Below are 15,725 nucleotides of genomic sequence, written 5' to 3' on the forward strand. Positions count from 1 at the left end.
TAGCAATCTCTGCAGCTGCTACTGTGGCCTCTGCTTACCAACAGGGTGGATCCTTACCCTCCCTGCTTCTTTGCATTAATAGCTCTGATTGAAAGTTGGGGGCAGTGAGCACATCTGATTGATTGGGCCTAGGTCACATGCTGCCTCCCTCTAACTAGGAAGGCGATTGTGTGTGAACAAGTGAAAAGGTTCAAAGACAAGAGCCATCAAACAGGGCTGGGAAGCCTTCTAATAACTCAAAAGGAGATGGACGAGAAGGACGGGAAGGCTGGGGAGGCAGATAGGGGACTTATTTTGAAGGTCTTACGCCTAGAAATTTTGACTTTCCTATTAGAAGAGTGTGGCAGAAACAGTTGATTGTCCACTCCATATCCATCCATTTTTCTTCCTTATCAGTGAAATTCTAATTTTGAATTGGGTAACAATACACTCAGCTTAAAACACTTATTTCATTAGAATTCCTTGTAGCTGGTGGGAGTTGGACACAACTGAGCGACTGAACTGAACTGAACTGAACTGAGTGGTAGTCATGTTACACAGTTCAAGGAAATGAGATATAAACAGGGTTTTTGTCTCTTTGCTTTCTAGCTGAATATAGATGTGAGGTCTGGAGGTCTGGCAATCATCTTAGCACAATGAGACAACATGCTTGGAATGTGGCCTGTGCATTAAGAATGGCAGAGCAGAGGGACTTCCCTGGCAGCCCACTAGTTAAGACTGGTCCTTCCAAGGCAGGGGGCATGGTTCCCCTGGTTGGAGAGCTAAGATCCCACGTGTGCCATGTGGACAAAAAATAAAATAAAATAAAAATGGCAGAAAAGAAAGCTGGAAAGAGCACGGTTCCATTGTTCCATTGGAGAGTTAACTGTTCCCAGATTTCTTGAGACAAACCACTTCTGTGTTTAAGCTGCTAGAGTTGGTCCTTTTATTATTAAAAAAAAAAAAAACAAAAAAACTGGATAAATACACACATTTTAGAAAACTAAGTTAAACTATAACTATCTGTTAGGAAAACTAAAATTAAAATCCCCCCAAATTCCACCATCCAGAGATAATAATTACTGCTAACATTTTGGTTCTTTCTTTCCAGCCCCCATTTATTCTTTTTTTTCTGCCATTCTTTCCACATAAATGATTATATAAATGGTTTAATGAAAATGTGATAATAATACATATTGTCTTTCCACCTGTCCAACTTTTTGCATTTGGAAATATATTGGAAAAGTGTTTCCATGTCTGTAATATCAGTTTAGTGGCTACATGCAGCGTTCCATCGTGCGGATCTACCTATTCTACTTTAGAAGTTGAACTTTTAGAAGTTTGCATTTCACACCACTTTTAGATGTTGTGAGTTGAAGGTGAAGGTGATTCTGGGATGGAAGGAGAGATAATATTAGGTTTGCCATCAGTTTTAATGAGATGATAGCTTGTTCAGGCTATCATAGCCTGAAAATTCTCACCAATATTTATCTTCATTTTATTTTTATTCTGCGAACGAGGAACAAGATTCTGAAAGATTAGCTTGCTGTTTAGGATAAAGGAAGACTATTTCCATTAGTGTGAACAGCGGCATGTTCACAGCACTGACACTTAGTGGCTTTTCTTTGACACGTTTAATTTCTCTGTAGTCAGACCATTTAGCCGGCAGATACCGGAAATTCAGCTGAAGAATGCGGATTATCATTTGAAGGTATTTATTAGAAATCGGTGAAAAAAAGATTAAAGTCAACCGCTTCCGCAGCGAGCAGGGTTCGAACCTGCGCGGGGAGACCCCATTGGATTTCAAGTCCAACGCCTTAACCACTCGGCCATCGCTGCCACGGCGAGAAAGAGAAGGCGGAGACACTTTAGTGTTAAAACTGAGCACATGCGCACCAGACACGCTAGTGGGCGGGGCCTACAATCTTCCGGAGGTCTGCTGTGAGAGGCGGCCGGGGCTCAAGTTGCAGGAGCTACCTCGTTAACGCGAAGAAATAATAAAATCTCCCTTAAGTAGTTTAAGTAAACGCCTTTAAGGGAGGATCTTAGAAATCCTTCCCTTCCATGCGCTTGGAAAATCGAAAATCGCCACCCTGCTTAGCTTCTGGTCTCAGACCTGCTGTTTGCCCTCCCGCTTCCTCATTAGGTCACAGAGAGAGATCTGAAACAAATAACTCTCCCCTTCAGTGTTGCGGGCCCGCACCCTGGAAAAGTTCTGCATCTTGGACTGCTTTGACCGCGGTGATCGCGTTTGAGCGCTCCTCTTTTTGCGGAATGATAGGGAGGAGTGCGGTAATGCATGAGCCCTCCGCAGCTGCCCCGGGGCTCGCCTCTCGCAGGCTCTTGCCCATGCAGTCACCTTTCATTCTCTCCCCATTGACCCCTTCGTTGCTGAGCCCTTCTGGAAGAAAATGTGCCCGATTGTGGCCTCAGTTTTCTCAGTTGACGGGGTGACTTGGAGATGCCTTGAGAACAAAGTTCTGCGAATTAGGTCTGCATTTTACCTTTAAATGCCATTAATTCCACCCCCCACCCCCACTTGTTAAGTGTAGCTTCTGCACTGGGTACTTTAACTGCGTTATTTCCTTAAGGTTCTCAGAATCCTGTAGGTCTGTACCCTGGTTCTTACCTCAGAGAGCTGAGGCGAGAATGTGGCCCAAGGGTTGGCGCTGGGAATCCCAGGGTGCGTGCAAGCACCTCCTACTCGAGCACTGTGGCGTCCTACTACCCGAAAGTTCTGTCTGTTGAAGGAAGAGCTTCAGAAAACCATAGGAGGCCTTTTATTACTTTAAATTTCTGAACCTGTTCAGGGAAACGTTACCATCTTTCTCATGGTAATTTCTCACAGAAATTTTCACAGATGCAGAGATTTTCCTGGGCGTGGGCCGGGATTTCATAGGAAGGCTGGAGAACGAATTCTTGCTCTTTGGAAGACCAGATGTTAAGTGACCTCAGTTGAAAGTTGTGTGAATTTTCTTGAGATCTTTTTCCAGTACCTTTCTCATCTAAACTTTTAAAAAAATAATTTTTATTGGAGTATAGTTGCTTTACAATGTTGTGTTATTTTCTACTGCATAGGAAAGTGAATCAGCCATACACATACATACATCCACTCTTTGGCTTTCCTTCCCATTTAGGTCACTGCAGAGCACTGAGTGGAGTTCCCTAGTGTGTATACACACACACATATGCGCTACTTTCTCAATTTGTCCCACTGTCTTCTTCCCCACCCTCTTCATGCTCACATGTCTATTTTCAACCTCTGTGTCTCTATTCCTGTCCTGCAAACAGGTTCATTAGTACCATTTTTCTAGATTCCATACATGTGGATCTTCCCGATGCAGGAATTGAACCTGCATCTCTTATGTCTCTTGATTGGAAAGCGGGTTCTTTGCCTCAGGTGCCACCTGGGAAGCCCAGTGCATTAATATATAATATTTTTCTCTTTCTGACTGACTTCACTCTGTATGGCAATCTCTAGGTCCTTCCACATCTCCACAAAGGATCCAATGTCACTCATTTTCATGACCGAGTAATTAATATCCCACTGTATATAGGTACCACATCTTTATCCATTCCTCTGCTGATGAACATTTAGGTTGCTTCCATAATCTGGCTATTGGAAATAGTGCTTCAGTGAACCTTTGGGTGCATGTGTCATTTTGAATTATGATTTTCTCTGGGTGTGCCAAGTAGAGGGATTGCTGGGTCATATGGTAGTTTCAGTTTTAGTTTTTTAAGGAACTTCCATATAGTGGTTGTATCAGTTTACATTCCCACCAACAATGCAAGAAGGTTCCCTTTTCTCCACAACCTTTCCAGCATTGTCTGTAGATTTTTAAAATGATGGCCATTTTGACAGGTGTGAAGTGGCATCTCATAGTAGTTTTGATTTGTATTTCTCAAATAATTAGTGATGCGATCCATGGGGTCGCAAAGAGCTGGACACGACTGAGAGAGTGAACTGAACTGAAGTGAATAATTAGTGATGTTGAACATCTCTTCCCGTGTTTGTCGGCCATCTCCCTTAGCTAAGCGCTGCGCTCAATATGCCAGCAAATTTGGAAAATTCAGCAGTGGCCACAGGACTGGAAAAGGTCAGTTTTTATTCCAATCCCAAAGCAGGGCAATGCCAAAAAGTGTTCAAACTACTGCACAATTGCGCTCATTTCACAAGCTAGAAAGGGAATACTCAAAATCCTTCAAGCTAGGCTTCAACGGTCCATGAACTGAGAACTTCCAGATATACAAGCTGGACTTAGAAAAGGCAGAGGAACCAGCGATCATCAACCAGTGATCAACTGCCGACATCTGTTGGATCTAGAAAAAGCAAGGGAATTCCAGAAAATCATCTACTTCTGCTTCATTGACTATGCTAAAGCTTTGGACTGTGTGGATTACAACAAGCTGTGGAAAATTCTTAAAGATATGGGAATACCAGACCACCTTACCTGCTTCCTGAGAAACCTGTAGACAGGTCAAGAAGCAACAGAGCTGAACATGGAACAACAGACTGGTTTCAAATTGGGAAAGGAGTACATCAAGCCTGTACATTGTCATCCTGCTTATTTAAGTTATATGCAGAGTACATCATGAGAAATGCCAGGCTGTGAATGAATGAATCACAAGCTGGAATCAAGACTGCTGGGAGAAATATCAATGACCTATGACACCACCATTATGGCAGAAAGCAAAGAGGAACTCGAGAGCCTCGTGATGAAGGTGAAAGAGGAGAGTCAAAAAGTTGACTTAAAACTCAACATTCAAAAAACTAATATCATGGCATCCAGTCCCATCATCTCATGGCAAATAGATGGGGAAACAATGGAAACAGTGACTTTTTCTTGAGCTCCAAAATCTCTGTGGATGGTGACTGCAGCCATGAAGTCCAATGATGCTTGCTCCTTGGAAGAAAAGCTATTACAAATATAGACAGCATATTAAAAAGCAGAAACATCACTTTGCTGACAAAGGTCTGTCTAGTCAAAGCTATGGTTTTTCCAGTAGTCATGTACAGATGTGAAAAAGTTGGACCATTAAGAAGGCTGAGCACCAAAAAATAGATGCTTTAAAACTGTGGTGCTGGAGAAGACTCTTGAGAGTCCCTTGGGCAGCAAGGAGATCAAACCTGTAAATCCTAAAGGAAATCAGTCCTGAATATTCATTGAAAGGACTGATGCTGAAGCTGAAGCTCCAATACTTTGACCACTTGATGTGAAGAGCTGACTTATTGGAAAAGACCCTGATGCTGGGAAGGATTGAAGGCAGGAGGTGAAGGGGATGACAGTGGAAGAGATGATTGGATGGCATCACTGATTCAATGCATATGAATTTGAGCAAACTCTGGCAGATGGTGAAGGTCAGGGAAGCCTGGCATGCTGCAGTCCATGGGGTTGTAGGTTCGGACACAACAGAGTGACAGAACAACAGCTTAACTAAAACAAGGTACTAAGTGTCTCAGTTCAGTTCAGTTCAGTCGCTCAGTCATTTCCGACTCTTTGCGACCCCATGAATTGCAGCACGCCAAGTCTCCCTGTCCATCACCAACTCCTGGAGTTCACCCAAACTCATGTCCATTGAGTCAGTGATGCCATCCAGCCATCTCATCCTCTGTTGTCCCCTTCTCCTCCTGCCCCCAATCCCTTCCAGCATCAGAGTCTTTTCCAGTGAGTCATGAGGTGGCCAAAGTAGTGGAGTTTCAGCTTCAGCATAGATCCCTCCAATGAACACCCAGGACTGATCTCCTTTAGTTTAAATCTATTTAATTGTGGATGACTCATTGGAAAAGACTCTGATGCTGGGAGGGATTGGGGGCAGGAGGAGAAGGGGACGACCCAGGATGAGATGGCTGGATGGCATCATGGACTCGATGGACGTGAGTCTGAGTGAGCTCCGGGAGATGGTGATGGACAGGGAGGCCTGGCGTGCTGTGATTCATGGGTTCACAAAGAGTCGGACATGACTGAGCGACTGAACTGAACTGAACTGAACTGAATTGTGGATGAGGAGCAAAATACTTGAGAATTGTAAGAATAAGTTTTATCTAATTTGAGATTTTGCTTTTAAAAATTTTATCTTTTTGTTTGATTTAATTTGGCAGAGCTACGTGGGTGGTCTCAGTTTCTTTATGAACACTATATGAGAGCAAAATTATTTCTGACATTTCCAGGTGTAACTTTTATCATGTATATTAACATTTACTATTGTATCATGTATGCACATGTACTTTTATCATGTATATTAACATTTATATTGACATTTGCTTTTCTACTAGACACTATCCAAGAAGAAATAAAGCTTTGTCTTTTTATCTCTTATATTCTATGTATGCTGAGATAATCTATAATTTTATCTTACTATTTATTGGTTATATCTTGAAGTCTTTTTATTTATTTATTTATTTATTTATTACCACAAATAAGATCTTTTATTTGTCACCATTAAGAGTTTGCATTTTAACCTGATTCTTGGACTGGTGGCTCATATCCATCAGCCTGTTCAACTTTAGCACCTGTCTCATCCCCAGTAGCTTTTCCAGAACTACTACCTTGACCATGTAGCTCCATGAGTTTTCCCAATTCAAATTTGGTCTTCTTCAGCATTTTTACTTTTCTAACAAAGACATCATGGAGCAGATAAATAGATTGGCAAGCCTTTTCTATGTCTTTTCCAATGCTATCTGGAATCAATTTATTGACCACCTCTTTCAAGTTATTTGTCTGCACCTCTCGGGTCATGATTTCCACCATCTTCTTGCAGATCTGGCGCACCTGCTGGTGCTGGGCGTAAGAGGTCTTCCAAATCTGATTGTTGCGCTTTTTAGTAAAACCCACACAGAACAGACGAAGCAAGTAACCATCGGTAGTCTTGAGATCAACGTGAGCTTCAATCATGGTCTGCCATTTTTTGACCATGGAGCACGTTTTGCCACGGGTAAGATCCATACCATGAAAGTTAGCCAGGCAGTTTTTGCCCTGAACATCCTCAGTAATTAGCTTGAATTTTCTAAATGCTACTTCATCATTCTGCAGATCAGCAAGACTCACTTCAAAAACATGACCTTTGAGGCCATCAGATACGATTTTGGTTCCTTGAGTTCTCGTGACCAATGTTTTCCCGATATTCCTTATATTGAACATAGCTGGTGCTTTCACATCATACCAATCTTTTTTAGAAAATGGGTCAACCACTTTCTTCTTGGCTCCCTTTTTGCCTCCTTTCGTAAGGTGCTTGTTCTTGCCGACCGCCATGGTGCCGCTCAGAGAGCCAAAAGTTGAAGTCTTTTAAAAATTCCTTTCTTCTGTGTCGTTGGATGATAATATTTATGGAAAATTCTTACTCTTACCTAACTTCCCCTTCCCCTTTTAAGAATTTTCTTCACTTGCTTAAACACTTGACAGTAATGAGAGTTGATTATGGTTAAAATAGTTCAATCAGAAATTCTACTGAGGGTTTTTGTGTGTTTGTGTAGACGAAAGGAATGCTGCAAAGGAAAAGAATATTACAAAATTAATGTGCATTTGATAAGAACAATTGTGAGTAATTTTTCTTTGAATCATTTAAAAAATGCAATACCCTAGGTTTAACCTTATTTTGATGATTTTTCCTCTGAATTTTAATTTTCAGCTTCTTTGAGTTACTGTAGACTTTTAAAAAGCTTAAATTGCCTTTTAAAATGATTTATCATATTGCTAAAATGAGCCAGGAGGTCAAATTTATTATAGGTGTTATTTTTAAAAAGTGTGAATTTCTAAATTAGTTCTTTTCCAGCATTAGCTCTTTAGCCTTGCCATTTACTGCAGTGAGTGGCAAGTAACAGAAAAAAAATAAAATACATATGTTTCAACCCAATTATGATATGTTATCATTCAAGACAATAACATCATAAAAATTTGATTTTCAACTATGGACATTTTAGTTTATAAAGGTCCCCTGTGATTCTGGTTGCCTCCTACTCCATAGCACCCCCAGATTTTGTTCCTTTATGTGGTAGTTTTTATTAAGCTAATTTGCGTGTGGAAGGCAAATATTTGTGGCTTTCACGCGAAAACTTTCTTGATGCCACTTTCAAAAGCAGAATCCTGAGAAGGATAAGGCATATGTTTGGGAGCAGTGTGACATTTCTTTGTCCTTTTATAACAAATCAAAACTTAATTTGAATTATTTTGATGATCCCCCAATTTTAATAAATCATTTTAAATGTTGGAATAACATTATAGCTAGTCCAATCCTTTTATTTTCAGATAGGAACTGTGGCCCGTGAGTGGTTGCCCAAGGTTACACATCTAATTAGTGGGCAGATCCAAGACTATAACTTGTTATATTGGCCTACTTTGTTTACTAGATTTTGTTGCCCTCATGTTTTCTCTGGCTCAGTGACATGTAGCTCTAGAAGTGTGTATACGGCAGTGTGTGTGCATTCATGCTCAATCGTGTCTGACTCTTTCCGACCCCTTGGGCTGTAGCCTGCCAGTCTCCTCTATTCATGGGATTTTCCAGGCAAGAATATTGGAGTGGGTTGCCATTTCCTTCTCCAGAGGATCTTCCCAACCCAGGGATCGAACCTGTATCTCTTGCATTGGGAAGGAGATTAGGGAGCCAACAATAGGGAAGAGTTGTGAGTTGAACACTGAAAGCCTATGAAATATCAGATACTGGATATACTGTGGTGGATAATTTTTGCTTTTCTTTTTTCCAGTATGCATCCTCCAAACTGATGATGACACTTCAATTGCGCTTAAGGAGGATGGATCCTCCCCCATTGGATGTGGACTTACTTCATCTGTTAGTCAAGGTATTCCATCCTGCTCTGGTTAAGGGGTAGGCATGGGACTTGGTTTTCTGTTGCTGAATAATAGGTTATCACAAACTTAGTGGCATAAACAACATGAATTTATTATCCTATGTTTCTGTGGTCAGATGTGTGGTCACGGGTTGACTGTGTCCTCTGCTTAGGGTCTCACCAGTTTTCAAGGTGCTGACTGAGACTTTGTTCTCATCTAAGGCTTGGGATCCTCTTCTAGGATCACTAGTTGTTGCCAGAATTCAGCTCCTGTGGTTTCAGGACTTTTTGGCTGTCAGTGGAGGACCTTTCTTAGTTCCTAGAGGCTGCCCACTTACCTTGCCATGTGGCCCTCTCTACAACATGGTAGTTGGGGTTTTCAAGGCCAGCAGGAGAAAACTGCTCTCTAGTTTACTACAGTAGAGTTTTATATAATATAATGTAATCACTGCAGTGACTATTGCATCATACCACAGATCCTGCTCAAGTGAGGGGGATCATACAGGCTGTGTACAGTGTGGGCAGGGATCTGGGGAGCTATCTTTGAATTCTGTCCACCAGACAGCTCAAGCTGGGCCAATCAGACTCTCTCAGAATCCCTGTTCTTTCCATTATACAATTGTATTTTTATGGGCATCCTACACAGCACACAACCAACAAAGCTATGGTTTTTCCAGTAGTCATGTATGGATGTGAGAGTTGGACTGCAAAGAAAGCTGAGTGCTGAAGAATTGATGCTTTTGAACTGTGGTGTTGGAGAAGACTCTTGAGAGTCCCTTGGACGGCAAGGAGATCAAACCAGTCCATCTTAAAGGAAATCAGTGCTGAACATTCACTGGAAGGACTGATGCTGAAACTGAAACTCCAATACTTTGGCCTCCTGATGCGAAGAGCTGACTCATTGGAAAAGACCCTGATGCTGAGAAAGATTGAAGGCAAGAGGAGAAGGGGACAACAGAGGATGAGATGGCTGGATGGCATCACTGACTCTATGGACATGAGTTTGAGTAAGCTCTGGGAGTTGGTGATGGACAGGGAAGCCTGGCATGCTGCAGTCCATGGGGTTGTAAAGAGTCAGACATGACTGAGCGACTGGACTGCATTGAACTCAGCACTGCACAGTACATATGGTAACCAATGATAGGTAATCAGAGTGTGGAAATTTTAACTTAGCTGCTTTGTGTGCTTTTTGTACTTCATTTAAAAGGAAGAGAATTGGTAACAACTGCAGAGTTTAAGAGGCTTAGCCACCATTCAAGATTCTTGAATTTAATTCTATACTGATTGGAGAATAAACCTAGCTGTACATTTGTGACAACATATGTAAGGGGCTTAGTTCAGAATGGCCAAAAAATTTACTGATTTATTCGCAGCAAAACCCTGATGAAAATTTAGTTGTTAAATTACAGGCATCTTGAAAAGTGATGTAAATAATTTTCTTGAAAATTATTCCTTTGCAAATGACTATATTTTTGCATGTGTGTGTGCTCATTCGTGTCTGACTGAGTCTCCGTGGACTGTAGCTTACCAGGCTCCTCTGTTCATGGGATTTCCAAGGTTAAAGAATACTGGAGTGGGTTGCCATTTCCTCCTCCAGGGGCTCTTCCTAGGGATGGAACCTGTGTCTCTTGCATCTCCTGCATTGGCAGGCAGATTCTTTACCACTGAGCCACTTGGGAAGCCACCAACTGTGCTTTTAAAGTCTAAGCAATTAGTTGTGGATTGCTTTTTGATCATTATATTGCTTATATGTATATATTTTAAAGAAGACTGGAGATATATCCTAGTAAGGACTAGAACAATTTGTTGGTAGGATTTTCCTCCCTAATCAGTCCTCTAATGCCATGTCAACTAAGAAATAAAGTCAAGAATGATGGAATCCTCTTTTCTTGAAGGCTATGATGCTGGTATGATATTCAGTCTTGAGTTCTCAATAGCAGCACCTACTAATTTTGAAACAGCAGAGATCTAGATCTACTAAAGACATCTTAGGTAAGGTAAAGGTAAGGTAAAGTCGCTCAGTCGTGTCTGACTCTTTGCAACCCCATGAGCTGTAGCCTACCAGGCTCCTCTGTCCATGGGATTTTCCAGGCAATAGTACTGGAGTGGATTGCCATTTCCTTCTCCAGGGGATCTTCCCGACCCAAGGATCGAACTTGGGTCTCCCACATTGTAAACAGACGCTTAACCATCTGAGCCACCAGGGAAGACATCTTAGTATACTTTTAAGTGCAATTAAATATCAAAAGGGCAGAATAAATTTATTAAGGATGAAATCTGCACCCAGCTTATTTATAAGAATTGAATTGCCTTATAAAACTCTCTGGACTGGCTCTCTATATAGAATTGATGATACTGGGGTTTCCAAGTGGGATTTTTTTAAAAATTATTTTTTAAAATTTATTTTTAATTGGAGAGTAATTTCTTTACAATTTTGTGTTGGCTTCTGCCATACAACAGTGTGAATCAGTCATAAGTATACACATCTCCCCGCCCTCTTGAGTCTCTCCCCGACCCCCTACCCAGTCCTACCCTCCAGGTTGTTACTCCAAGTGGTCTTTATAAAGGCAACTGAAATTATGAACAGAGGTCATAAAAATAACTTTATGAATTATATAAAAATATAGCTATGATCACTTCATTATATTTAAAATTGACTGGAAAACAACTCATAGACCAGTTTTCTTTTCACTTTAAGGAGTAAGGTAAGGTAAAGTCGCCCAGTCGTGTCCGACTCTTTGCGACCCCATGGGCTGTAGCCTACCAGGCTCCTCTGTCCATGGGATTTTCCAGGCAATAATACTGGAGTGGATTGCCATTTCCTTCTGCAGGGGATCTTCCCGACTCAGGGATCGAACCCAGGTCTCCCGCATTGTAGGCAGACGCTTAACTGTCTGAGCCACCAGGGAAGTCCTAACTTTAAGGAATTATAATTTTAACACTGTCCTGGTTCTTTGTAAAAGAATGCTGTCTCTTACTAATTCTGATTTCTCTTTGGGGCTATTCAATTATAAGGGAAAATCAAGTGTTGACCTTAGGCAGCTTATATAAGCTTATGAATTAAATGTACAAATCTTTCTTCTAAAGCCATGTTTTGGGATTGTTAAACAGCAATACATAACGAAGAATTCAACCCCACATGCCCATAACTAGATTCCTTTGCTCTCCTTTACATGTTTCTATCAAATGTTTCCTGTTCACCCAGTATGTTGGAAAGTACTTACGATTCATGAAAAAGCCTAACAGAGTGCTTAATTTTTTAGTAGGTACTTGATACATGATAGTTCTCTTTTTATTATGAAAACAATGTAATAATGTTATTAAAAGTTTTAAGAAATAGAAAACACCCTGACCCACTTAAGCCTTTTTTAGCATCTCTGCTTTATCTTTCCCCTTACACTTACATAGGTTTTTGCATAATTTTAATTGTGTATGTGACAATTTTTCTGCTTTTGTTTTATTGAGATAAATTCATATAACATAAAATTCCCAATTTTAACCATTAAAGTACATGTCAGGGGCTTCCAGTACATTCATTACGTGAAAGCATCAACATTATCTATTGGGCTAGCCAAAAAGTTCATATGAGTTTTTCCACAGTATCTTACTACAGAACATTTTCATCATCCTAGGAGGAAACCCTGTACCCATTAAGCAATCACTGCCTACTCTTTCACTCTTTCTGTTTCCTGGCAATTAATCTGTTTGTCCCTATCAGTTCAGTTCAGTTGAGTCGCTCAGTCGTGTCCGACTCTGTGACCCCATGGACTGCAGCACGCCAGGCTTCCCTGTCCACCACCAACTCCAGGAGCTTACTCAAACTCATGTCTATAGAGTCGGTGATGCCATCCAACCATCTCATCCTCTGTGATCCCCTTCTCCTCCTGCCCTCAATCTTTCTCAGCATCAGGGTTTTTTCCAATAAGTCAATTCTTCACATCAGGTGGCCAAAGTATTGGAGTTTCAGTTTCAGCATCAGTCCTTTCAGTGAATATTCAGGACTGATTTTCTTTAGGATGGACTGGTTTGATCTCCTTGCAGTCCAAGGGACTTTCAAGAGTCTTCTCTAACACCACAGCTCAAAAGCATCAATTCTTCAGAACTCAGCTTTCTTTATAGTCCAACTCTCACATCCATACATGACTACTGGAAAAACCATAGCTTTGTCTGGATGGACCTTTGTTGGCAAAGTAATGTCTTTGCTTTTTAATAAGCTGTTGAGGTTGGTCATAAGCTTTCTTCCAAGGAGCAAGCGTCTTTTAATTTCATGGCTGCAGTCACCATCTGCAGTGATTTTGGAGCCCCCCTCCCAAATAAATTCTGTCACTGTTTCCACTGTTTCCCCATCTATTTGCCATGAAGTGATGGAACTGGCTGCCATGGTCTTAGATCTTTCTCTATAGGTTTGCCTATTCTGTACCTTGCATATAAATAGAATCATATGATATGTGGATTTTTGTGTCCAGCTTTTTTCACTTAGCATATCATTTCCAAGGTTATATGCGACTATACCATACATCACTATTTTTTAATTTTTGTGTGTGTTTTGCCAGTAATTTTCTGTGTTGCCTTTAAAAGATTGTGACAAAATATGCATAACACAAAATATGCCATTTTAACTATTTTTAAGTGTACAATTCAGGATTCAGGGACACTGAATGCAATTACAGCATTGTACCACCAACCACTATCCATTTCCAGAACCTTCTCATCATCCTGAATGGAAATTCTGTGCTTATTAAACAATAACTCCTGATTCCTCCCTTTCCTCCTCAGCTCTCGGTAACCTCCCTTAGGTAGAATCATACAGTATTTATCTTTTTGTGTCTGGCATATTTTACTTAATGTAATATGCTTTTGAACTGTGGTGTTGGAGAAGACTCTTGAGAGTCCCTTAGACTGCAAGGAGATCCAACCAGTCCATCCTAAAGGAGATCAGTCTTGCGTGTTCATTGGAAGGACTGAAACTCAAGCTGAAACTCCAATACTTTGGCCACCTGATGGGAAGAGCTGACTCATTTGAAAAGACCCTGATGCTGGGAAAGATTGAGGGCAGGAGGGGAAAGGGACAACAGAAGATGAGATGGTTGGATGGCATCACTGACTCAATGGGCATGAGTTTGGGTAAGCTCCGGGAGGTGGTGATGGACAGGGAGGCCTGGTGTGCTGTGGATCACGGGGTCGCAAAGAGTCGGACACAACTGAGCGACTGAACTGAACTGAACCACTTTACATCTATTAAGATACAATAGTTTTTAAAATGGAAAATAAGTGTTGGCTAGTATGTAGAAAAATTGGAACCCCCATACATTACTGATGACAGTAATGTGTAAAAGATAAAGTGTAAAACGATGCAGCCACTGCAAAACAGTTTGGCAGTTCCTCAAAGAGTTAAACATAAAATTACCCTATGACCCCACAATTCCACTCCCAGGTATCTACTCAAGAGAACTGTAAACAGATGTTCAAATTCTGTTGGGAGTTGGTGCCATCACCAACTCCCGGAGTTCACTCAGACTCACGTCCATCGAGTCAGTGATGCCATCCAGCCATCTCATCCTCTATCGTCCCCTTCTCCTGCCCCCAGTCCATCCCAGGATCAGAGGCTTTTCCAATGAGTCAACTCTTCACATGAGGTGGCCAAAGTACTGGAGTTTCAGCTTTAGCATCATTCCCTCCAAAGAAATCCCAGGGCTGATCTCCTTCAGAGTGGACTGGATGGATCTTCTTGCAGTCCAAGGGACTCTCAAGAGTCTTCTCCAACACCACAGTTCAAAAGCATCAATTCTTCGGCCCTCAGCCTTCTTCACAGTCCAACTCTCACATCCATACATGACCACTAGAAAAACCATAGCCTTGACTAGATGGACCTTAGTCAGCAAAGTAATGTCTCTGCTTTTGAATATGCTATCTAGGTTGGTCATAACTTTCCTTCCAAGGAGTAAGTGTCTTTTAATTTCATGGCTGCAATCACCATCTGCAGTGATTTTGGAGCCCCCCAAAATAAAGTCTGACACTGTTTCCACTGTTTCCCCATCTATTTCCCACGAAGTGATGGGACCAGATGCCATGATCTTTGTTTTCTGAATGTTGAGCTTTACGCCAGCTTTTTTACTCTCCTCTTTCACCTTCATCAAGAGGCTTTTTAGTTCCTCTTCACTTTCTACCGTAAGGGTGGTGTCATCTGCATATCTGAGGTTATTGATACTTCTGGCAATCTTGATTCCAGCTTGTGCTTCTTCCAGCCTAGCGTTTCTCATGATGTACTCTGCATAGCAGTTAAATAAGCAGGGTGACAATATACAGCCTTGATGTACTCCTTTTCCTATTTGGAACCAGTCTGTTGTTCCATGTCCAGTTCTAACTGTTGCTTCCTGACCTGCATATAGGTTTCTCAAGAGGCAGGTCAGGTGGTCTGGTATTCCCATCTCTTTCAGAATTTTCCACAGTTTATTGTGATCCACACAGTCAAAGGCTTTGGTGTAGTCAATAAAGCAGAAATAGGTGTTTTTCTGGAAATCTCTTGCTTTTTCACCTCACTGTAAATTAGATTTATATTTCCAAGAGTTTACTCATTGGAAAAGACTCTGATGCTGGGAGGGATTGGGGGCAGGAGGGGAAGGGGATGACCGAGGATGAGATGGCTGGACGGCATCTCTGACTCGATGGACGTGAGTCTGAGTGAACTCCAGGAGCTGGTGATGGACAGCGAGGCCTGGCGTGCTGCGATTCATGGGGTCGCAAAGAGTTGGACAGGACTGAGGAACTGGACTGAACTGAACTGAATGACTAATGACTAAGAACTCTTTCCAATGTGATTATAGGCCATTAGTATATCTCCTTTGAAAAAATGTCTATGTAAATCCTTTGCCTATTTTTTAAAATCAAGATTTAATTGATTTATATCATGTAGGTTTAAATATACAGTGTTTTGATTTTATACATTTGTATATTGCAATATGAT

General features: G+C 41.3%; 1 protein-coding gene and 1 non-coding gene across 2 annotated transcripts; both read right to left on the reverse strand.

The window, feature by feature from the left end:
* On the reverse strand, positions 1,737–1,818 carry TRNAS-UGA. The gene has a single exon. It is a non-coding gene; the product is annotated as a tRNA-Ser (tRNA).
* On the reverse strand, positions 6,420–7,237 carry LOC102181565 (40S ribosomal protein S3a-like). Its single transcript, XM_013975598.2, has one exon. The coding sequence runs from the start codon at positions 7,227–7,229 to the stop codon at positions 6,435–6,437; it is 795 nt and encodes a 264-aa protein (XP_013831052.2). The 5' UTR covers positions 7,230–7,237; the 3' UTR covers positions 6,420–6,434.

This window comes from Capra hircus, chromosome 28, assembly GCF_001704415.2.
Source record: "Capra hircus breed San Clemente chromosome 28, ASM170441v1, whole genome shotgun sequence".
NCBI classification, from domain to species: Eukaryota; Metazoa; Chordata; class Mammalia; order Artiodactyla; family Bovidae; genus Capra; species Capra hircus.

Bases quoted from the DNA above. Each gene is read 5' to 3' on its own strand.
- LOC102181565 (XM_013975598.2), bottom strand. From the start codon at position 7,229: ATGGCGGTCGGCAAGAACAAGCACCTTACGAAAGGAGGCAAAAAGGGA.